A 23081-nucleotide genomic window follows, 5' to 3' on the forward strand; every position below is an offset into this window, starting at 1 on the left:
TGACTTCAGAAAATGCTCAAAGAGCGTTTTTGTTTTCCTATAGAGCTGTTACTTCTTTTTCTTTTTTAATAAATGGCTGTTCTGTATTATTTTGCGCGGCACCAGGTTGATGCTGGAAATAGCAATTTGATGCTATACTTAGGCATGAAAATAAACCAAGTCCTCAACTTCGGAGGTGGTGTAGCACATTAGCTAGGGGGATGGGCTGTGAGCCAGGAAGTCTCCAGTTCAAATCTTACCTTGGAAATGAAATCTCTACATTTCTTAGGCAAGCAGGAGGCTGGAGCAACTAAGAGGAAAGATTGGGAGCTTTTTAGTTTAGAAAAAAGGAGAGTTACAGAGAACATGATAGAATTGTATAGATGTATGAAAGTGATTACTCCCTCAAAGTACTAGTACCTGGGGTCATCCAATGAAAAGGAATTGCTTCTTCACATAGCACATAGTTAAGCTGTGGAATTCTTTTCCACAAGTTGTAGTGATGGCCCAAAAGTTAGACAGCTTTAAAAGAGAGTAGGCAGATTTATGGAGGGCAAGGCTATTTATTATTTATTTGTCATTTATTTATTTGATTTGTACCATGCTTTTCTGCCAACAAATAGCACTCAAGGCTATAAGAAGAGCCATGCTGGATCAGACCAAGGGTCCATCTAGTCCAGCATTCTGTTTGCACGGTGGCTAACCTGCTGTCGATTGGGAACCCAAGCAGAACACGGGTGCAATAGCACCCTCCCACCCATGTTCCCCAACAACTGGGGTATGTAGGCCTGCTGCCTCTGATACTGGAGGTAGCACTTAGCCACCAGGACTAGTAGTCATTGATAGCCTTATCCTACATGAGGCTATAATGGCTCCTAGTCATGACAGCTGTATTATACCTTTGGAATGCCTCCACTGTACACCTGAATATCAGTTGCTGGAGAACAACAGCAGGAGAGGGCTATTTCCCTCATGTCTTGCCTATGGGCATCACAGAGGCATCTGTTCAACTAACGAGGGAAACAGTACGCTGCATAAAATGGATTTTTGGTCTGATCTAGCTGGGCTCTTCTTCTTCTCTTAAGCAACTCCATTTTAGCCTCAGCCTTCCATCTGGAATATGGGGATAATATCGCCCTACCTTACAGGGCTGTTTTGAAGTTTGCCAAGATAACGTATGTGCATTGTAGAAATAGTAATACTATTAACACTTACTAACTGTGTTAAGTTTTAAAAGTTACATTTGACCAGTTTTCTTTATCTTGGAATGCATCTTTCACTTCTTTTTTAAAATAATGTGCAGACACTGTATGATTTTGTAACACTGAAGCCTTCTGGAAAAACAGATTTTACAATGTAACCTTTGTCCTTCCCCCAGGAAGCTTTCTGTGGCTGTGTCAAAGTAACAAGGACCTATTTTGTGTCAGTGATCGAAACCCTCAGTTCCATCCTTCGACAGTTCAGCTACCCTCTGAAGGCGAAATGGTATACTATTCGGCCTGCCAGGATGCCATATGGAGCTTGGATAGTCTGGGCCGAGTCTTCATAAGGACACTTTCGCCTAATTGCCCAACTGGGATGCACTGGACCAGACTGGACCTTGCTCAGTTAGGTACGGCTTCTTTTGTACTGGGTGGTAGAAATTCCCAGCTTAAATGCAGACAAGCGAGACGCCTTTCCGCTGCATAATTGATGGGTATAACCACCCAGAGAGCTTCAGCTATTGAGCTGTAAAGAAATGTAATAAATAAATGAATGAATGCAGAACTCTTCTGACGCTTGAAACCTACTGATGAAGCACTAAGTATTGTTGTTTGGTATGGCAGAATTTTTTTTGCCACGCTGGTCCCAGAGAAAGGAGTGGACAATCCATTTTAATTCTCAAATTTTTGTTTAAGGGAAGACAGTTATCGGGATGGAGGGATAAGGATGCCAGCACAGCAAAGTGTGGAATGCTTTCCGAGATAATACTTGTATAGATGCCCTACAGGCAGGAAATAATGCTGTCAGGGCCGAAACAAGGTTATCACTTCCCTATGGCACCATCCCACACCACTCCAGCAATATTTCAATGGGGGAACAAGTGGGAAGCGTTGCTTTCCACCCCAATGAGCACTATCTGCCATTGGCTGTGGATGCTTATTAGTTACAGCAAGTGGAGAAAAAAACGCTCCAGATTTTAGTTAGAACTCAGTATGGTGGCGAATCCGCTCCAGGTTTTAGTTAGAACTCAGTGTGGTGGCGAATCCGCTCCAGGTTTTAGTTAGAACTCTAAGGGAGCTATACAATGTACATAGCCCCTTTAGAGTTCTGACTGAAACCCGGAGTGGATTTGCTACTCCATAGATATCAGAGTCACCATTCTCCATTGATTACAGCAGGGTTGTTGAACCTGCAGGCCATATCCAAGTCCGGCCCTCTAGGGTTCCCCCTGACGGCTGTTTTCCAGCTTTTGCACATTTCCCCCCCCCCCCCCCATTGTAAAGGGTTGAAACACCTCTCCTAAGGCCTAGAGCTGTACGCTAAAATATCCTGGTATTTCCACCCCTGCTTCTTTTGCCTTGAGCTCCATCCTTCACTGGAATGTGGCCCCCATGAATTTCTCAGAAATTGAATTTGACCCTCAGTCTGAATAAAATGAAATTGACTCCTTTCCCCCCGAAAAAGGCTTCTACCTTAACATTTATATCGCCCTCAGGAAAACAAATTCAGAGGTGATGAAATGACATTAACAAATAGAGTATTCACATATTGTACTGATACATTTCCAGCTCTGTGCAGTCAGTCCTTTGTGTACTTATCCTGAGTCCAGAAGTGTAACATTTGACTCGGTTAGAGCTGCACTGTTATATTCCAAAGTTTCTCAAACAAAGTCAAAACAGGCATTGGCAGTCTGCTAGCAAGCATAAAGTTCTGTTTCTCTGAATGAACGATGAGCACTAGCTTTGATAAAGGGAAAATCCAAAATGGAGTGAGAAAAGCACCTCAAAAAAAGTTACATAATGCGACTATCTTTGGGTATCAAATTGTGCTGGACATGTAAATGAGTACCCAGCAATGCAGAGCAGGTGATATGTGACTCCTTGTTCCAAGCCCCCGATGTTTATTTAGATCAAAACCAACAGCTGAGCCATCGAGAACTCAAGCCACTGTGATCCAACGTGCTTTCTGCCATCAGGAGTAACAAGGTTTTATTTTAAATAGTGCCACTGAATGTCAAATCCGGTGGAGCAGTCAAATTATGCTGATGACTGTTGTTTTTTTTCCCTGTGGCTATTTTGAGCCAAGCAGGTCTTATGTAACGGTGCTAAAATAAAGGCAGAATTCAAGAAATGATAAAGGAAAAAGCCAGGAACATTCCAATACTTTAACGCCCTCTTTGTTTTAATCCGGTTTTGATATGGCCACTTTCAAACATTGTCCTATTCGTTCATTTAGTGTGTATCCATCCTGCTCTTCCTTGAAGGATTCAGTGATGCATTTGTGATATTTCCTCCATTTTCTTCTTTTCAGTCTCCATGTCAGCACACATGCCGGTTTCTGCCTAGGCACACTTCTAGAGATTTTTAGAACGTAAGGCCAGGAGCTGGCACTCATGCCCTTTCCTCAATTGGCGTTTTGCCTTCACCCCAGGCCCACAGGGGTGTAGCAACATTATTTCGGTCACCATAAGAGACATATTGCAGAGAATTTTCTCCGTGACATTTTCTCCTAGATGAGTCTGTTCTGATTATCTTTCTTTCTAACTAAGGTGTACTTTGTTTCTTCTCCTTCAGATTTAGTATTTCCTTCCATTTACATTTTCTTTGGTTTCTTTATTTTCTGCGTCATGCTTATTTTATGGCTTTCATTTAAAAAGTGCTATGAATGTGGCGGAAACCAGACACCAAGAAAAGGAATCACGTATGCAGTCTAATATCTCTGCCCATTTGCTCTCCAGCTATGCCAGTTTCAACAACATATTTGATATCAACAGCATGAACAATTATTGCTTTATCATATATAACTGAGATTGCACTAAGACCCTGCCCTCCGCTTGGTGCGAGGTACCGAAGCCATTATCCAGGCCTGAACCATTCTTGGATATGTTGCAGCAGCTTCTATATATCAAGAAATGTCCTAGGCTGGTAGCTCATTCTCATCCTGATCCTGTTGCATAGGATACAATGTAAGGGACTCAGAACAAGTATGAGAAAGCATCTTCTTCCAGACCACAGCCATACTCTGCCTGTAGTACAAGCTTGTCCCTGAGCAGATGTAGAACTCAACTGTGGTGCTCAAAGGTCTTTTGAGGTGAAGTACAGAGCCGTAGCTAAGTGACAGAGTATCTGGTTTGCATGCAGAAGGTCCCCGGTTCAATCCCCAGTCTATCCAGACAGGGCTAAGAAAGAATTCTGTCTGAAACCCTCGAGCTGCATTGTCAGCCATTGTCAACAATATTGGTCTGGAAGGAGTCAACATGAAGCAATTTCCTTTTTTCCCTGCATGGGAGATAGGAAGACAATATTACTGTTAGCTGTTCTAGTGTCCTTTGGATCCAAAGATATCCCGCAACAAAAGGCGTCTCAGTGAGGCGAAATATGGAATTCCATGTTTTTCCACTCTTCCCTAATGTAGAATGCCACTTCCCATTTTGTAATATCTGAAAACATTGCACTAAAATTGCTATCTTTCTTCACTGTTAAAGTTCCTAAAGAATGGACTACTGTAAGAGTGGTGGATTGTAGGGTATTTTGCCTGCAGATTGTGAAGCAACATCACACCATCTACCCAAAGCAAATGCATAGTTTACCATCTTTAATACAAGTTGGCTTTTAGGCTTGCCTTTCTCAATGGGAACACTATATCTGGGAACGGGATATCCCAGTCACTGCATAGAACATTCTGTTAATCAGTAAGATTCACTTTGGCATGTGGGCATTTGTTTATCTTTTAAGTTTGGCATCTTGCCAAAATACTACTATGTGCTGCATAACTCCATGATGGCCATCCTATCTGTGTATAATATTGTGTCCCATCCTGTGCCCCGCTAAGTATTTCTAATACAGAATATGGAAACTCCAGACCCAGTAATGTTGCATCAGGGTCAATAACCTCTAACTTCTTCTGCACCTTTCTAAATGTAAATAACACGGTTGACGTTTCTAGGAATAAGTACTCTGTTGGTGTATGATTGACTAATGACTTCAGAGTTATTTCACAGCTTTACACTTTCTATTTCAGTCCTAAGGAAAGCAGCCCAAGTCTTGATGCTGTTGTTTGACTAAAAATAAAAGATTCCTTGTTGATGGTACAACCTCTTTAGAAAAAGAGCTTCCTACTTGCATTGTGCACTAGAAGCAAAAGCTTGGCTAACCTTGAAATATTTATCCCAGAGACGCATCCAGCAACCACTACTTGGTAGTACCATTTGGAATGTTAAGCACTAAAATGTATTTATAGACCTGGTCTGTAAGCATGGCCAGGAAGAGATCATTTGAGGTCATGTGAAAATTTGCCTCTCTAATTCTATACAAAATTGCTGTCCAAATACATTGCATGGAAACACCTTCCGCATTCCTCTGAAAATTATTTTAATAGCAACAATTGTAGAATTGCAATTCTAAGACGCTTCAATAAAGAAGACTTGCTAAATGACAGAAACCAACATTTTAGATTGTTCCTTTTGTTTGTTTGGCTTTAATGTTAGTTTTGCATTGTAGACATAGCCCATGATCTGATGTCTTCTATGCATGCTCTGTGGCATATACATTTCCCTCAGTTCAGGTGATCTTCTCCCAGGTGGTTGTCTACAAATGGGATGTGGAGCCGATGCAAGATGTTGGTCATGCAGTTCAGGTCTATGTGTGTGCGTTGGATTTTATGTGCAAACGCCCTGTACCAGTTTTACAACCCTGTGTAAACCTTTGGTCACCTTGAAAGGCACAATCTCACTCCCTGACCACACATAGCTTCTTTTTATTGAGAAGGTAACCTGAACCGACACACCTTTCCCATGTGCTTCAGTGGAGAGAGAATCACATGTGTAAATTCTTGTACAGGTGTAGAGACATCTCCATTGAAGCAAATGGCAAGGAGCTCTCCAGTGCACCTTCAAAAGGCCTCTACCCTCAAGGAATGTCTGGGTAGAGGCAGTAGGGACTAGGGAGCATTCCAGGTACAAGCTTTATTAGGATGTAATGCTAAACCATGGTATAGTGCAGGAATGTGGAGCCCACAGGAACCTCCTCCGTGGGTCAGGTCTTGGCCTCCAAGCCCTTCCTCCTGGAGGAATTCCATCTGTTACTTTCCCTCCATTTTTGGTCCTCTCACCCCATTTCTCTATTCTTCCCTCATTCAACTCTGCTTTTTAAATCTAGAGTGGTGGGTAAATGCAATAATTGGATCTTCTCTTTCAGTAATTGATTCCAAGGCCCATAGAGGAAATCTGCGATTGGCGCCTCTATTATTTTTCTCTGTGTTGTGGAAGGTTCTGATTTCGACTGTAGCAGCTGCACTGGTGGGAGGTGTGTTTTAACCCTCCCCCACCAGCAGCAAAATCTCCCCCGCCCCCGAAATTGCTGTTAGCGCCATGGAGGGAAAATACAGTAGCTGTGTAGTTTGAACCTAGTTAGTGTCATCAATCAGAGTAGAAGATTATTGAACTGAAACTCTATTTCCTTCTCTCGCTCATTAGGTGCTGTGAAACTTAGAAGCTTAGCATGTGGAAATCAGCACATCTGGGCCTGTGATAGTTGTGGCGGCATCTACTTCCGGGTTGGAACGCAGCCTCTGAACCCAAGTTTGATGCTGCCTGCATGGATAATGATTGAGCCGCCCATCCAGGTAAAACTGTGATCCTCCATTAATTCAGTCACTTATTTGCAGGCCTTCAACATGAAAGGATCCCAGTGCTTTTTGTTTAGCGATAGCTAGTGAGGACTCAAGGCTCTGGAAATGTTTAACAAACTTTGTACAACCCTGACAAATTAGTTGGAGAGGGAAGGAGTGAATGAGTAAAAGTTGTGCTGGGGGGAAATGCTCCATCACAAAGTATATTGTCCCATTTCTTTTTTTAAAAACTCCCTCTTCTTCCATAATATATGATATAAAAATGTGATAAATAAATAAATACTTCTATATCGGTACCTACATACTGGTAAAACAAGCCAGTGTACATCGCCCAGCATGAAAAGACGTACGAGAAATAGCAGAGTTTTGTATTTCCAGTTTGAGGGAACCAACATTTTTGAGTTTCTAGTTCTCAGTAATCCTAGGATAGCTGCAGGTCCAACCTATAATCATCACATGACATGCAGAGCCTGATTTGAATATCTGCAAATGCCTCCTCCCCAACTTCATCTTGGGAGTCTGAACATGCTAACACTATGAACCCGATTCTCACAACATGCTGGTCTCATCGTTGATGAAATAGTCCTCAGTGAGCCCAGTGTGTCATCTGAACTAGGCCAGTGAATTCACCATCAAGTCAGGTTACCCCTTCCCCCCACTTGCTTTTTGTAACTTCTTGCCAGATGAAGACACCTGTAGACCTCAAAAGCTTTCACATTTTTTGATGATCTTTTGGTTTGATCTTTTTTTGGTATTACACTAATATGGATTTGGAATTTTGCCTACAGTCAACACAGCTACCTCTCCCTCTTTTCCCTTTAGTAGAGTCTCTAAAGTTACCAAGATTTATTGAAGAAGAGCATTTCATTTGCCCTAATCTGTCTGAAAGAGTCTCCCTTTTTTGTGTATTGACTGACCAGGCAAAGTGAAGATTGTAATTTAACTCCTCATCCAGTTTGCATTCTGTTTGCAGTTGTGTTGTTTCTGTTGATGTTTAACCTGATAACTCCATTGAACATTGTGATATCAAAATGAATTTTGTTACACATAGGGAACTATTCTGCTTGACCTTGGAAATCACTTTCAAAGAGGGTCAGGAAAGATATGAAAGACAATGCAGTGTGATTTCTGTATTTGAAGGTTGAGATATTAGAATGAAAGTTGCGGTCAAGACAATGTCCTGCATTTGAAGTAAAAAAAAAAGTGGTTGGAATCAGAGCCAGGATGAAGCGAAAGCGCACACACACACACACACACACACACTTAAAGGATTCACTATGCGACCAAGTGGGAATGGGCCGTGTCTCTTGCAAATTAGTGTTAGACTAGAACTTAAGAGATCTGGGTTCTAATCCCTGCTCGGTCACTGGGTGACTTTGGGCCAGTTTTGACTCAGCTTAATCTGCCTCACAGAGTTGTGAGGATAAAATGGAGAGGCAGCATCTCAAATAGGCCACCCTGAGATATAAATGTAACATAAATAAATAAAAATGTGTAAGTATAAACTGTAGGACAAACTCTGTACACGTTTTCAAAGCGGGCTTAGGGTGAGAATGTAGAACAGGTAAGAGGAAGTACTTCTTCATACAGCGCATAGTTAAACTATGGAATTCACTACCACAAGGTGTGGTGATGGCCACCAATTTGGATGGTTTTAAAAGGGGGTTGGATAAATTCCTGGAGGAGAAGGCTATCAATGGCTACTAGTCCTGACTGCTAAGTGCAACCTCCAGTATCAGAGGCAGTAAGCCTATATACACGAGTTGCTGGGGAACATGGGCGGGAGGGTGCTGCTGCACTTGTGTCCTGCTTGTGGGTTCCTGGTTGAGAGCTGGTTGGCCATTGTGAACAGAGTGCTGGACTAGATGGGCCCTTGGTCTGATCCAATATGTTCTTTCTAACGTTCATAACATCTGACGTGAAATCTCTTGTAACTTGTCCTTTACTAGTTTATTTTCTTTTTAAAATTTCTAAGCCTCCTTTCTATTAAAAATAAATAAATCACTCTAGACAATGTGGAGGCCATGAAATAAAACCCTCACACGAAACAAGCCAACCTGATAGGAATGCCATTGTTAAAGGAACATTAAAATAATAGCCAAACAATTAACACTACCCTAAAGCCTCCGTTTTCAGTTGCTGCCTACATTCCAGTTGGGTTGTTTCCTGTCAGGTCCCCCTCGCATCACAAAAAAACAATACCGATTCTGTCCTTCCTCTCCCCCACCCCCTCTCTGCCCAACAGAGTGCTTTGCGGCCTCGCCATAACAAAGTATCAAGATACCCTTTGAGCACAATTGCAATAATTTGTTCTCTTACATCATCATTCGCTAAGCTCTGTTTATCTCATGTCAGAGAACTGCTGCTCGTTGGAGAGGTGGGCAGAGAGAGAACAGAAGGGGAATGTTCGATCTGTCTTGGCAATGTGCAGTCTACTAAGCGGCCCACAACGGTGCTGTATAATAGACGTGGGCGTAGGCTTTGAGAGGTTGTTCGTTGAGAAGAAGGCAGTCTGGCAGGCAGTGACTCAAGCAAAAACATTTCATAGGATGCTTTCTCCAAAGGATATCCCTCCCTTCGCCCCCAAATGCAAAGATCGGTCTGCGTGAGAAAAAGCATGTGAACGATAAAGAGGGTCTCTCTTATTTCAGGGTCATAAATCCGGAAGCAAAGGCGGAGTAGCTTCCCAGCACGTGTGAGTCTAGGGGAAAAGGAGCTGGTGTTGCCAGTCACACTCCACAGTACAGGCTTTTTCCACCGCAGGGAAAGAACAGAAGTGTCAAGTGAAGCAACGTGACTATCAGAACGGGATGGTGCTTTTTTAGCAGTGGGAGAAGTGTTTTTTTTTTCTCTTTAGACAGTGAGGAAAAGGAACAGAAGTAAAGCCTGGCATTTTCCAAACAATAATACCACTTAAAGCTTGCCCAAAGTTTCCAAACCTTTGTCCCATGTAAATGGATGTTCTGTCTTTCCCAACATCCCCAGGTAGGGCAAGGATCTCATATTTGGTCTTTAGAGTGTCCCTCGATCCAGAACCAGATAACTTGCTTGATGGCCTTTATCCGAGGCACTGGCTTTCCACTCAAACGTTTAAATATTACTCAGCCCAGAAAAAATAAAATGGCTCTATTGATGAGAATCACCCTCTACTGTGTGCAGTGTAAAAAAGATCAGGTGGTGAATGCTATTTGTATTGGGACGAACCCTAGTCTATGAAAAACAAGGGATGCTGCTTTACCACCACCCTACAACATGATGGAGCTGCGATGGCATATCTGTTTTTCACAACTTGCTAGTGTTAGAGGAGAGTGCATGAGCATTGCACTTCCTGGAGCAAATAAATAATAGGATGTTTCTTTGGGCAAGGAACAGAGGACATTATGCCTCCCCTAGCAAACACTCACACATTCAGGAAGTCTCTTTTCACACTTTGAGGTCCTTGGAAATAGAGAGAACACAAAACTCAGGGATGCAATATAGCCTAGAATGGGAGACATTTGTTTAGGGCTTATAGCTGGGGGCAGAATGACATTAATCATCTTTTCCGAAGCAACTCCTTGGTTGCCCCTTCTCTGCTGGATATCCCTATTTTCAGACTGGGAATTCTTACTTGCTCGCTTGTCCAACATCAACAATACAAACCTAATACAGCAGATCTCAAAGAGCAAAAAAACACAAACCAGACTGCATTTTTTCCTCCAGAGAATTCCCCCTCCCCTAGTTATATAAGAAAAAAAACTGAGAGAATTCCAGCACATCAGGCCAGGTTCTTACAAGAAAACTTGAGCATGTAAGTTTGTCTTGCCCCTGTAAAATAAACACCAAAATGCCTCCTAAAAGTCAGCTTTTGATTAGCAGATGCTAACAGATCAGTGGCTTGTCAACAAGCCATTTCGTGAGCGTGGTGAAGCTTCCTGTCTGTCCTCTTCCTTATTAATTTGGTCCAGGAGGTTAAGTTGCATCACATTCACAGCAATAGACAAAATAGGGAATAGTGCAGGGCGAGGTGGGGTGGAGAGGTAAAGCTGAGCTTTTCCGATGCTTCTGAGGCAGAGCTGCTCTTAAAATACAGTTCTGCCATTAATGAGGTAAAACAGATTGACCCTCTAGTCAGATCGAATAATTTGCCCTATCTCAGAACCCCTGAGTCGTAAAAATTTGTCTGTGAGCAACTGCATTTTCTTCTCCAGTGACGCCGCTTGCGTAACACTCCAGAATTCAGGGGTTACATGGCTTCTGTCAGTATTGATAAGGATCATAAATCTGCAATGTAAAAAATCACATTGCTTAGCTTGGATTTTCTCCAGCTTTTTAGGGGAACTAAACCTTACCTCCTCTAGCAAATTTGAGCCTGAGTAGTAATCTGTGTTGTTAAATGCTGAATAATTACTGATCAATGTGTCCCATGTTCTCCCTGCAGCCTGTGGGAAGACCCTTGCTTTTTCCCCATGTGAAGGCAGACCACCTGTTTACCATTCTGCTTGCTGAAAGGAGAACAATGGTCAGCAGAACGAGAGATGGGGAGCAATTAAAATATTGAACAGTTGTTTATGGGAATGTACCCTGTTCTGCCCTTCTAAAAGTTACAAACAAGCTGTCAGAATGCTCTTTTATTTAATGGGAGTTGCTCTCTTGATCAAACCTGCCAGTGGTTTTAAAAAGTCTGTTTTCTGTTCTGGCATTTGAGGATCTCAAAAGTCATTTCTCTTTCTCTCTCCCCTTGCCTCCCATAATACGGTGTTGGATAGAATTAAGTTTCTTTTACTATATTTTCTTCTTTTAGAAATAGAAGTAATCTGTGGCTTTAATGGCAGGGAAGAGATTTATCTTGTTATATTTATCTTGTTGACTCTTTGATTGCATTTAGCTCCTGGTTCATTTTTAATGAGCTGTCTAATTGTTATTGATGATCCCCTTATCTAGCCTCTAATGAACTTCCATAATATAGGCATTTGGGGTTTCTCTAGATGTTTCTTCTTATATCTTAAAAATATGAGGTTCAATCCCAAAATCAAATAACCCCGGGAAGGTTCCCATTCCTTCCTCCTCACCCCTGCAGCTACTTGTGATTCCCTCTTCCCTGAAAAATGTGGGATACAGTGAATGGGGAGAAGAAGATGGAACTATTTCATTCTGTAAATTTCCTTAAGTTAACCTCGCTTAAGATTGTGCACTTTTGAGTCTCCCTAGTTGTGCAAATTCCACAATCAAAGAACAAATCAAGTTTCAGTATTCCAAAATTGCCTTTTAGGTCAAGGAATATATTAGCTATGTCACTGTTGTTGTTGTTGATGATGTTTTTAATGGGGCAGCGTAGGCGTAGGAGAGAACCCTCTTGCAACAGAATCGAGTGTGGATCCATTTAAAGGTTTTACGAGGACACACATGTGCCTGCCTGAGCACATGTTTGAACTTCTCCCACTAAATTTTCTTCAGGGCGTCCCCTTGTAAAATGAGATTGCAGGATAAATTTCAGTGGTGGATGATGCTTCGACCTCCTTTCTCGTGTAATTTCCAGTACAGCCTTTATTTGGCTGCCTTGTCTTGCCGTGTTGATGGAATTACAAATAGTGTTTGCTGATGGGTAAGACTTCTTGCTTCTACCATCCATTTTTGACAGCCTTTTTCACTCGCTCATTTCATCTTTTTGGCCTCTTTTTACGACATGACAGCTAGGAGTGAGACATGACAGCTAGGAGTGAGCGGCCCCTGCAACTAATGAACTTGTCTCTAGATTACCACTGTCATAATATTAGATCTTACAAATATCTCTGGGTTTGTTTTTTTAAGACCATCCTGCTCAATAAATGTTCAGTACTTATCCTGGTACCCCAAAATTTACCCCTCCTGAAAAGAACTGACCTCTTAGGGTGCTTTCAAACTTTGATCTCTTTGCCCCAAACACTGATCATTTGCTGGTTTCCTAGCGTTTGTGAAGGTTTTTTCGCCCCATTCTCAAAGTTTTAAATGCCTTTCCCAAAGCCTACTTACGAGTAATCATTAGAAAAGAAAATATTTCCTCATCCAAAGCTGTTCAATTTTTTGGGAAACAAACAAACAAAAACAAAAATGGCCCTTGGGATTTTTCCAGTTTTTTCCCCCCAGGCCTTCACTTCCCTACACACAATCACATAACCCTCAGCCTTGAGTTTGTTGGAAGAGTATGGTTGGCCCTACACATTACTGGCCAACTTGCATTTCCAAGTGGTGGTGGAAGGAAACGATATGCAGGGCAGAAACAGGAGGAGGAGGATTTGTGGGGGTCATATGGCTCTGGAGCCCAAGTCAGGGGAAAAACATTGGGAAGGGGTTACAAGGGTGGAGGGGAATAATATGCGTGGGAAGGCGTAATCCCCCGGCCTACCAGTCTTCACCCACTCACCCCGATGCAATGCGGGGCTGACTGTATTAGGGCACTATCCCATGCAGGTTTTGAAAGAAAAAAAGGTCCTACAACTCCCAGCATTCTCCAACCAGCCATACTGACTGGGGAATGCTGGGAGTTGTAGGACTCTTCTGTCTAATCATGCATAGGGTTTGCACCCTTAGAGACACAACATGGCTGGCAATGTATAGTTGATCTGAAGCTGGCGAGAAGAGATAGCCAAGAGTTCTTAACTTCGGGAAGTGATTTCATTTTTGATTGTTTAAGGCAGTTCCTTTGCAACAGTGGGGTTTAGGTGGGTTTCAGAATTCAGAGGAAGCACACAGTGACTCACGATAGTGGATGTGTGGATATGATATACTGGAAAATCCATCTGTGAATTTGTCCTGTTGAGCTAGCTACGTGCAAAGAGATGCTTGTTCTCTTATCAGTCCAGCTTACTAAATCTGCTAGAGTATGATAAGACGTTATGAACTTCCACATAAGATGGTGGTGAACAGAATAAAGCTGTCTGGCCTTAAAGAGCAGCAGGAGGGAGGGCTAGTGTTTCTCTTGCTGCGATGCTGAAGTTGTCTTTCAAGTGATTGGCACTTGGTGACATTTGCCGTGGCCGTTGTTGTCACACCAAATAAGCCTTCTCATGATTCTGCAGGAATTTCCTTTATGAATGGTTGTGTGTGCGTTTTAGTGAAGAGGGCTCATCTTCCCTATTTCATTAGCGTCTAGGATCCAGACCATGGTGTGCAACAGCAGCAGTAGTCCTGGTTCAGGACCCAACTATTATAACACATGAGGTCAGAAGGGACCTGATACCTATTCCCACCACCCACGACCCTAAGGCATAGTCATCCAAATACTAAACTATTGCCGTTATCATTATTATTTCAATGTATGAGTCGCCCTATAGTTGAAGCTCTCAGGACGACATACACGACAAGAACAAATACAACAAAACCAATGATCAACACATGAAATTAATTTTTTAAAACATGCTTTAAAAGCAGCCACAATAATTTGAAATAATTTCCAAAGAAGATGCAAATATCCAAGCAGCTAAACATGGCGAAATGTGATCTTAAAATGCAGCATCAAGCATATCATTAAAAATAAAAGCAGCAGTTAAAAGCTGTTTCTAAAAGAAATTCTTCACTTGCTGAACCTCCTCTACATAAAGGCATCATTTTACAGCATTTCAGAAGCGAAAAAGTAGAGTAAAATTGCCCTGGCCCACTCAAATAAAGACTTGATGTTACGCTAAATGTTAAGTAAAGACTGCAGATGGAGTTTCCGAATAAGGGGATATTCAAACAGGGAGTGTTTTTTTTCTGTTTGTGTGTTTACTCCAGACAAAATGTCTATTGTTGCAAAATAGCAGTAATTTAGAAACAACCAATCTCAAAAAAGAAAAATACCTGCCAATAGAAAGGGTGTGTGTGTGAGTGTTTCTGAGAGAGAGAGAGAGAGAGAGAGAGAGAGAGAGAGATTCAGACATATTGCACATGTCAGATATTTAAATTGCAACATGAAGGGGACCTTTGAGAGGATGCAATCATGAAAAAATAATTTCCCCCATGTACATGTTTGATGCGGGTTAGAGGGAGGAGAATATCTGTGTCTAGAAGACCTATTATTTATTTAAAATATTTGGGGGCACCTTTTAGTCCTGTATTATAGGGGCCGTTCATAACTCATTTGGATGGGAGTTCCAAACTGAGGGGTCAGCATTAAAAAGGCCCTGTGCCAACATGACTGATCTTAGTGGTGGGCAAATCAACAGCGCTTCTGATTTCTGACCTTAGCATACCATGCTTCATATGGCTGAAGGTAGCCATTCAGATAACCTGGCCCCAAACCATTTAGGGCTGTAAAAGTTAGCACCAGCGCTTTGAGTTAGGCTTGGAGATGCACCGGTAACCAGTGCAACTCACGCAGGATTGGTGTCGCATGTTCCAACCTCCTCACTCCCACCAACATCTGGACGGCCACAATTTGCATCACTTGAAGTTTCCAAACATTTTACTCTCGCCATCTTTCTCTTTGCCTGATGGATTTTCCTGTGTTCAGTGGAAAGCTGACGCACTGAATTCTGGTTTCAAATTTTAAAAACGCTCTATGTAAATATCACTCCTTATTTGGTTTTGGCGAAAGTACCATTTAGCCCACATATTGGGAGTGTTTCTTTGACTTTCTAGAGCAGACTGAATTATTTTTAAAGCCCTCTGGGTATTTGGAGCTTTCGCTCTACTTCTCCAATAGTCCTGTTTAATTTTTTTGCCCCGTTTCAGTCAGTGATGATCAAATGGCATTTGATAACATAGAATGTTGTGCTTCAACTTTTTTCTAGCCGGTTGGAGTCAACCTGATTAGTGTCTACTCGAGTCCTAATGATCAGAGCCTGTGGGCGATTGACAACAGATGGAACGTTCATGTACGCATTGGGATTACTGAGGAGATGCCTGTAGGCACGGATTGGGAACAGGTTCCAGGTGAGAATACTTGATGTGTATATTCATCAGTTGCCATTGAAATGCCAGCAGTGCTTGGTCCCTCTCTGATGTCTGATTTAGTTAATAGCTAACCTTCTGTCAATATTTGAATGCACAGCTTTGTAAATCTCTCCTTCCCCCCTGCCTCACTCATGAACAGTATCTTCACACTGTGCACTCCTAAATTATGGAACTTGCTGCCACAAACTTATGGCGATGGCCATTAGATTAGATGACTTGAAAGGGGATTAGACAGATTCATGGAGGATAAGTCTAGTCCAGGGATGGGGAACATGTGGCCTTCCAGATGTGGGTCCACTGCAGCTCTCATCAGCCCTAGAAAGCATAGCCAGTGGTGAGGGAGGGAGGGAATTGTAGCCCACCAACAACTGGAAAGCCACAAGTTCCCCAACCCTTGTCTAGTCTATCAGTGGCTTCTAGTCATTGGGTCCGTACAGAACTTCTAGGTTCAGAGGCAATGTTCTCCTCAATACCAGCAACCGCAGGAGAAGCCTATTGCCTTCGCACTGTGTTCGTGAGCTTCCAGGAGGCACCTAGATGTAGGCTGACCATATGAAAAGGAGGACAGGGCTCATGTATCTTTAACAGTGGCATAGAAAAGGGGATTTCAGCAGGTGTCATTTGTATGCATGCCGCACCTGGTGAAATTTCCTCTTCATCACAACAGTTAAAGCTGCAGGAACCCTACCCTCTTTTGTATCTGGTCACTCTAGTATAGCTCCTGCAGTTTTAACTGTTGTGGTGAAGAGGGAATTTCACCAGGTGCTGAATGCAAACAGATGACTCCTGCTAAAATTCCCTTTTCTATACAACAGTTAAAGATACAGGAGCCCCATCCTCCTTTTTATGTGATCACCCTACCTAGATGGCCAGTGGGGGAATCAGGAAACTAGATCAGGGATACCTTTGTTCTGATCCAGCAGGGCTCTTAAGATCTTATATCTATGATACTTTGAGAAATAGTCGAAGAAAAATCTGCCCTTCCTTGAGCTGCATTTTGGAGTTCCTGAGCCAGGCAGTCTCCTCAACCAACCCCAGTAGCCATTCCAGGCTTGCCCACTCCTCTCTGAGACTCTTCCTATCTACAGTTTCAAGGACTCTTTGCCTATACTGTGACTCTTTGCTTTTCTCTACCTACAAAATAAAGCTCTCTTCTCCATTCACCAAAGCAAGTTGGGGGAAAAGAGGCATGGCTTTCTGGGCTGGATTTGGCCTCTGGTCCCCAAGGTTTTGCACTCCTGTTGCCTAGTAATCAGACCTCCCCAAGCTGGTGCCCTTGCAGAAGTGTTGGACTACAGCTCCTATCATCCACAGCCAGCATGTTTCACACAGAACTTAATCTTCGCAGGATAAATTTAGAAATAGGATAAATCCACAAACATACTTCGAGGAGAAAAATCAAATCTAACTAAAGGTTTAACTAAACTTTGACTGTAGGAGTCTTAACTGTACATGCCTATTTATTTATTTATTGCATTTCAATACCACCGAATAGCTGAAGTTTTCTGGGATGTTCACAAAAACTAAAACCATAAAATACAGCATGTTTTTTTTTATTATTTAAAACATTTCTTGGCCACCTTTCAGGGCAGAAGCCCTCACGAGGCAGCTTACAACAATAAAATACATATCCCTTCATGATTTGCTTAAAGGCCCTTGGACTGCAAGAAGATCAAACCAGTCCATACTCCAGGAAATAAAGCCAGACTGCTCACTTGAGGGAATGGTATTAAAGGCAAAACTGAAGTACTTTGGCCACATAATGAGAAGACAGGATACCCTGGAGAAGAGGCTGATGCTAGGGAAAGTGGAAGGCAAAAGGAAGAGGGGCCGACCAAGGGCAAGATGGATGGATGATATTCTGGAGGTGACAGACTTGACCTTGGGGGAGCTAGGGGTGGCGACAGCCGACAGAAAGCTCTGGCGTGGGCTGGTCCATGAAGTCACGAAGAGTCAGAAACGACTGAACGAATAAACAACAATGTTACTGGCATTTTGTTGTACTTTGGTCTGCACCTGCATTTATAAAGGCGTACAGACACTTGTTTTTTGTTACATATTTTATTTTGCTCCAGTTTGCAATTAATCATGTTTACTCAATTATTCTTGACATATATATATATATAGAGAGAGAGAGAGTCAAGTATAATTGAACAAACATGATTAATTAAAAATAAAACTTTATAATACATTGTTATAGAAGATAGCCTAATTATTAAAAAAATAAAAAAGATTTATGGACATACATAAACTCTAACCTTGAATTATAGCGAAAACTGTTATTTGTGGAATCTGCATGTCAAGAGCTTTCCAATTAAGTGTGTTTCATGGCAACCGGTCAATGGGAAGGCAGTCAAAAAGAGATGACCAACTCATTCCCCACTTTAAATTATATACATGATAAATATAACCGCTAATGTATATGTTACCCTTAAGTTTCTCTCTCTCTCTCTCTCTCGTGTTCATTTCTCCTATAAAGAAGTATTTAATGTTTCTTTTTCTATGCAAAGTTAAAGGTAGAGGGAAATGTGTACAAGGTACATATGGGTTTCAGAATACTTTGAGCAATCCTGTCCTTTGCATGTCTTTGGGGTTAGGGCTTCAGGCATGTGAGCTGGCGATAAGCACGAGGACTGTTTGGGCGCGCTGCCCTAATGGGGATGTTGCACGGCGGTACGGCATCACTGACAAAAATCCTGCGGGAGACTATTGGAAGAAGATTCCTGGGAATGTTGCTTGTTTGACAGGTAAGCTGGTTCAATAATAATAATAATACTGTATATTTATTACCCGCCTCTCCCTCTGGATCGAGGCAGGGAACAACACAGAATACAAAACACTATAAAATACATAAAACTGATTAAAACATATAAAAATGAAAACATTGTTAAAATAGCAGCTCAGTGGTCTGACAAGGGCTGCAGCAGGAATCCTATTAATTCGTTATTTGAAAAGTGGCGCAACGCTGGCTTTTAAAAAAATCAGTTTGGCTCCTTATCATCACAAAGGCTCAACTCTAAACAAGAGCATAACTCTGCAATCTTCTCTTCTAGAGATTTTTAAAGACGACACTGGATGAGCACAGGGTTTCCACAGTCAGCCTTGCAATGTGCTTACTAGAGAGTAGGAGGAAGAGAGGACAAAAATCTAAACCATCCTAGTATAAATCTGCCTTCTCTTTCTGCGCAGAGGCTGACTCACTTCTTGTTCTGGGTGATTGGTAAACCGAGCCCAGGGGCTGCCTTGATAACACTGGGTTACCCCCACTTTTAGAGAACCCCCCATGCTTTTGCTGCTGCAGGGTGGCATCGGGTAATCCTGACAATGAAGGCAGTGCAGGGTTTCCAGTGGCCATTCAGCTTGCAGGGCCCTCACCTGGCTTCTGGTGACCAATGGGAGGTCGCCTTCCACCTAGGAACACCCCTGATGCAGCTCCAAAGCGAGGACAGTAGGGCAAGTCCCCGACATCTTCATCTCTTTACCCTATGGTGACACAAATCGGCAACTACACCATATGACCTACACAGTGCTGAGTTGCAACCACCATGGGGCAAAGACGACATTTAGACAGCCCCTAACTCAGCTGCCACTCGCTGCTTAAAACACATGCAGATAAGGGAGACAAATACCAGGGTATATGTGAAGTGATGCCGACCGAATCCCATTCCACCCTAACTTTATCTTGAATAATGAACTTCTACTGTTTCAAATGGTTTCTTCAATTTCTTTAATCTAGGTGATGTTGTTAAGCAACCTTCCTCAACCTGGTTCCCCTCCAGATGTTTTGGACAACAGCCTCCAGCGTTTCTGGCCAGTGATCATGCCAGCTGGGGCAAATGGGAGTTGAAGTCCACAATATCTAAAGGGCTCCAGAATGGGATAGGCTGTTGTAAAAGATAGGAGGCAATGGGTTGGATCCAGACTTAGTCATACTTAGAGTAGACCCATTGAAATCAACAGGAATTAAGCTTGTCCCATTGATTCAATGGGTCTGCTATGACTCCAAACCGATATGGCTGGGCGTGAAATGGGATGGGTTTCTTGGTTAAGAGCTTGCCTGCTAGCATCCCTATTGAATCTTGTAAACTTTTCTTCCCCCAGTTACTCCTCTAGATGAATTGTGGGGAGTTGGTCCTTCTGGATATCTCCTTCAGCGTCTCACAAAGACTTTCCATCATTCTCACACCTTACAGAAACAGAGCGATGCATCTATGTCGTTTCACTGTGATGATTTTGAAGATGAGTGGGAAGTAATATGACATCCTCGAGGATGTAGAACAGTAATAAAGCAAGAAAACATGCTTGGAAATCCTGTTACACGCCAAATGCCAGGCTTTTAAAGCCACCGACATTTGACAACATTAGCACTTTGGTATATAAAAACTTGACTTGTCCAATAACCCCCAAATTGTGTAGTGAGGTGTCTTGTTTCAGTATCTCTCAGGTGAGATGGGCAACGTGGCTTAAAGAAATTGTGAACTTGTCATTATTGTAGTGGTTCTATTTTGAAATATAACGTATCAATTTAACCTCATTAGCAGCAAAGCTATTTTGCTCTAGCATGCAAACTAATATCTGTCTACATTGGGAAGGACTTCTATTCCATTAGCTATTTCTCAACAGCAGAAATATTTGTAAAGTTTCTTCTTGTGCTTCTTTTAGTTTGCCCTTCAGAGAAAACAAAAATATGTGATATTTCTCAGTAGAAAGTCAAATTGATGTGCAGTTTGGTGTTGAGTTGAAAATCTTTTAGGATAATTTTAATTGTGACTTCCTTGACTCCACTAAACCTTTGCTATGTGGTGAGCTAATTCCACTCATTGCTGGGGAGTTTAAATTCATCCCATTCTTGTCTAAAACATTAGTTCTCCTTATGCATACATCAGGACATTAATGGCTTTTGTTCCACAGACACCTAAGAGAGCATTTAGTAAGTCAGGCTTGTAAAATAATAGTGGCTTTGTGGGTGACATTTAACACCACACTTAACCTGACTGAACTGTGCCTGTAACCAGAGCAGACTCTAAATTTCCTTTTTGTACCATAATTTAGAATGAAAACGGGGGGGGGGGGGGGAAGTGCTAATAAAGAAATGTATCCCATAAGAGAGTCTCCTGGTATTCGTCAGGATTTGTCTTCGCAATGGTCAATTTTTAGCTACATTAGCTAAATCTTGCAGTGTCTTATATTTGAGATGTTTACAGCACAGATACTTTATAATCTACTAAGCACTGCAGCTTATATTTCATGAAGACTAATTTTCTTAAAAAACAACTATAAGAGAAAATGTATCTTCCAGCAACTTAGGCTCATAATATTTTTTTAAGTATATATTTATTTGAGGCATCCTTGGAATGTTTTAAACAGCTGCTAATGAATCTGCAAATGAGCCAACTTCCATGGGGAATAGAGAGCTGGTGAATGTGAGGTGGAGGTAAAGGGACGTGGTTTTTCCCCTTCTTAAACTGCCCTATGCTAGATTTGTGGGGAGAACTCATGCAAGCCGGGAACACAGATTCTCTCTGCCTATTGAGAAATAATTTGGGTCACTATACAGACCTGTTTTGCAACAGCACTTGCATAATTTGTGCTCAGTTGTCGGTCTACTCTTTCAGTTTAGGGTGACTAGGAGGTCATATTTGTTTCCCTCTGAGAGCTGATCTGTTTTGCTTGATCTCTTCCCTCGTCTATATATGGAGCTGGCCTCAGAGTTTCCTTTTTTAGTCCACCATTGGATTGTGACCAACTCAGCTTCTGAAGTTTACCTAGTTCGCTTAGCAGGCTGTTTTGAGGAACATCTCACCGAGTGGAACTTCAGAGTCGTAAACAACAAACAAACAAAACCTTTGAAGTTGAAAACTTCCAGGGTCAGCACTATTTTACACTACTCCTGGCCAAATGTTCACATTACAATACAATACTGGGGGGGGAAATAAATGACATTTTTGTATAGGTACTACACTTTTTTTAAAAGCCTTCTTGGTCATGGCTTAGCTTGCTAGCAGCTTGTATTCCATATAATGGTGTACCTTGCTTTGTTCATAAATACGAACTGGTGTTGACAACCCTTCCAAGCCAATGAGATATTTTTTTGTATTGACGCATTTAACAATCTGTAATGTTTACCACCTTTCATTTCATTTCTGTACATTTGTGTTTTGTTTCTGTTGTGCTTTCAGATAAGTGCAATAAACTAGCATTTTCTAAAAAGGAAACAAAAAACGTACGTTTGGCTGTTTGATTTTAACATAAGGATACTATTATTGTGAGGACTTGTGCTGAAGCTATAGAGAGTACTTGGGATTTCAGTTAAACCAGGTACTCAAAGAGAGATTGACAAGCTACAGCACTCTGTTGCTATCCAAGAGCTTTTGCTGGAATCCAAAGAATTCCAGGGTTTTGTTTTAATTAAATATGTGTAGCATTACTACAGAGATTGCAATGAAAAAATGATTAAAACTTCGAAGAAAGGAAATAAGCAAAAAAGATCACATTAACTGTTGGACCATCTCTCATGATGTTGGAAACATTTGTATTGAACAGAACAGGGCAAGATTTCTGGTATTGCTATACAAGAGGTTATTTGGGTGGGGAAATGGAGTAAATTGAAAGTAGGTGTCTTTAACTGTAAATCCTAAAATGCACTGCTGTCTTGTTAGGACAGGTATAGTCAAGTGTTAATGTATGTCTAGTAATGAAACCGTTTACTCCGTCTAACTCAGAAAGCAAGTTACATAGTATGTGCCCAAGGACAGAAATAAAGTGAATCTGAAATAAAGTGAGTCTGAATATTTCAGACTCGAAATAAGCCCATCTAACCACTTCAGGTTGAGCATGCTCCAAAAATTCTGTCACACCTGCACCCCCCAAGGGCACAGTGGTTCCTTGTATGGGACCCATCTATACCTCCCTTCTAATGCAGCTGTATAATAAGAAGACACATGTATTGGGGGGGGGGGGTACGAGAGCTGCAGGTTTCCCTCTCCCGTCTGCTTAAATATCGTTTAAGTTGATAGAAAATGTTATATGGTAACTGGAGCAGAGGAAGCAGTACAACTGCCTGAGGAGCACATTTCTACATTTAGCTATCTTGTGGTCATCTTGGTACAGAGGTGGGCAACCTGTGGCCCTCCAGAAAGTGCTGGACTGTTGGATCAAGCCAAGGTCTATCTAGTCCAGCGTTCCGTTCATACAGCGGCCACCTAGCTGCCCATGAAAAGTCAACAAGTGGGGTATGAGTGCAATAGCACCCTCCAACTCATGTTCCCCAGCAATCGGTGAACATAGGCATACTGCATGCAGTACCAAAAGTAGCATAGGCTATCATGGCCATAGCCTTATCCTCCATGAGTTTGTCTAATCCCTTTTGAAAGCCATCC

The 23081-nt window shown here is 42.0% G+C and overlaps 1 protein-coding gene across 2 annotated transcripts in view; it reads left to right on the forward strand.

The window, feature by feature from the left end:
* TECPR2 (tectonin beta-propeller repeat containing 2) overlaps positions 1-21924 on the forward strand; it is a 53446-nt gene extending 31522 nt beyond the window's left edge. For both annotated transcript variants that reach the window (XM_063118070.1, XM_063118069.1), the window contains exons 16-20: positions 1358-1591; positions 6656-6804; positions 15540-15681; positions 18300-18449; positions 19804-21924. In XM_063118070.1, the coding sequence (XP_062974140.1) occupies positions 1358-1591; positions 6656-6804; positions 15540-15681; positions 18300-18449; positions 19804-19961 (833 nt within the window). In that variant the 3' untranslated portion in view covers positions 19962-21924. The remainder of the gene's footprint in view (positions 1-1357; positions 1592-6655; positions 6805-15539; positions 15682-18299; positions 18450-19803) is intronic.
* The last annotated feature ends 1157 nt before the right edge of the window (positions 21925-23081 follow it).

This window comes from Elgaria multicarinata, chromosome 2, assembly GCF_023053635.1.
Source record: "Elgaria multicarinata webbii isolate HBS135686 ecotype San Diego chromosome 2, rElgMul1.1.pri, whole genome shotgun sequence".
NCBI lineage: Eukaryota > Metazoa > Chordata > Lepidosauria > Squamata > Anguidae > Elgaria > Elgaria multicarinata.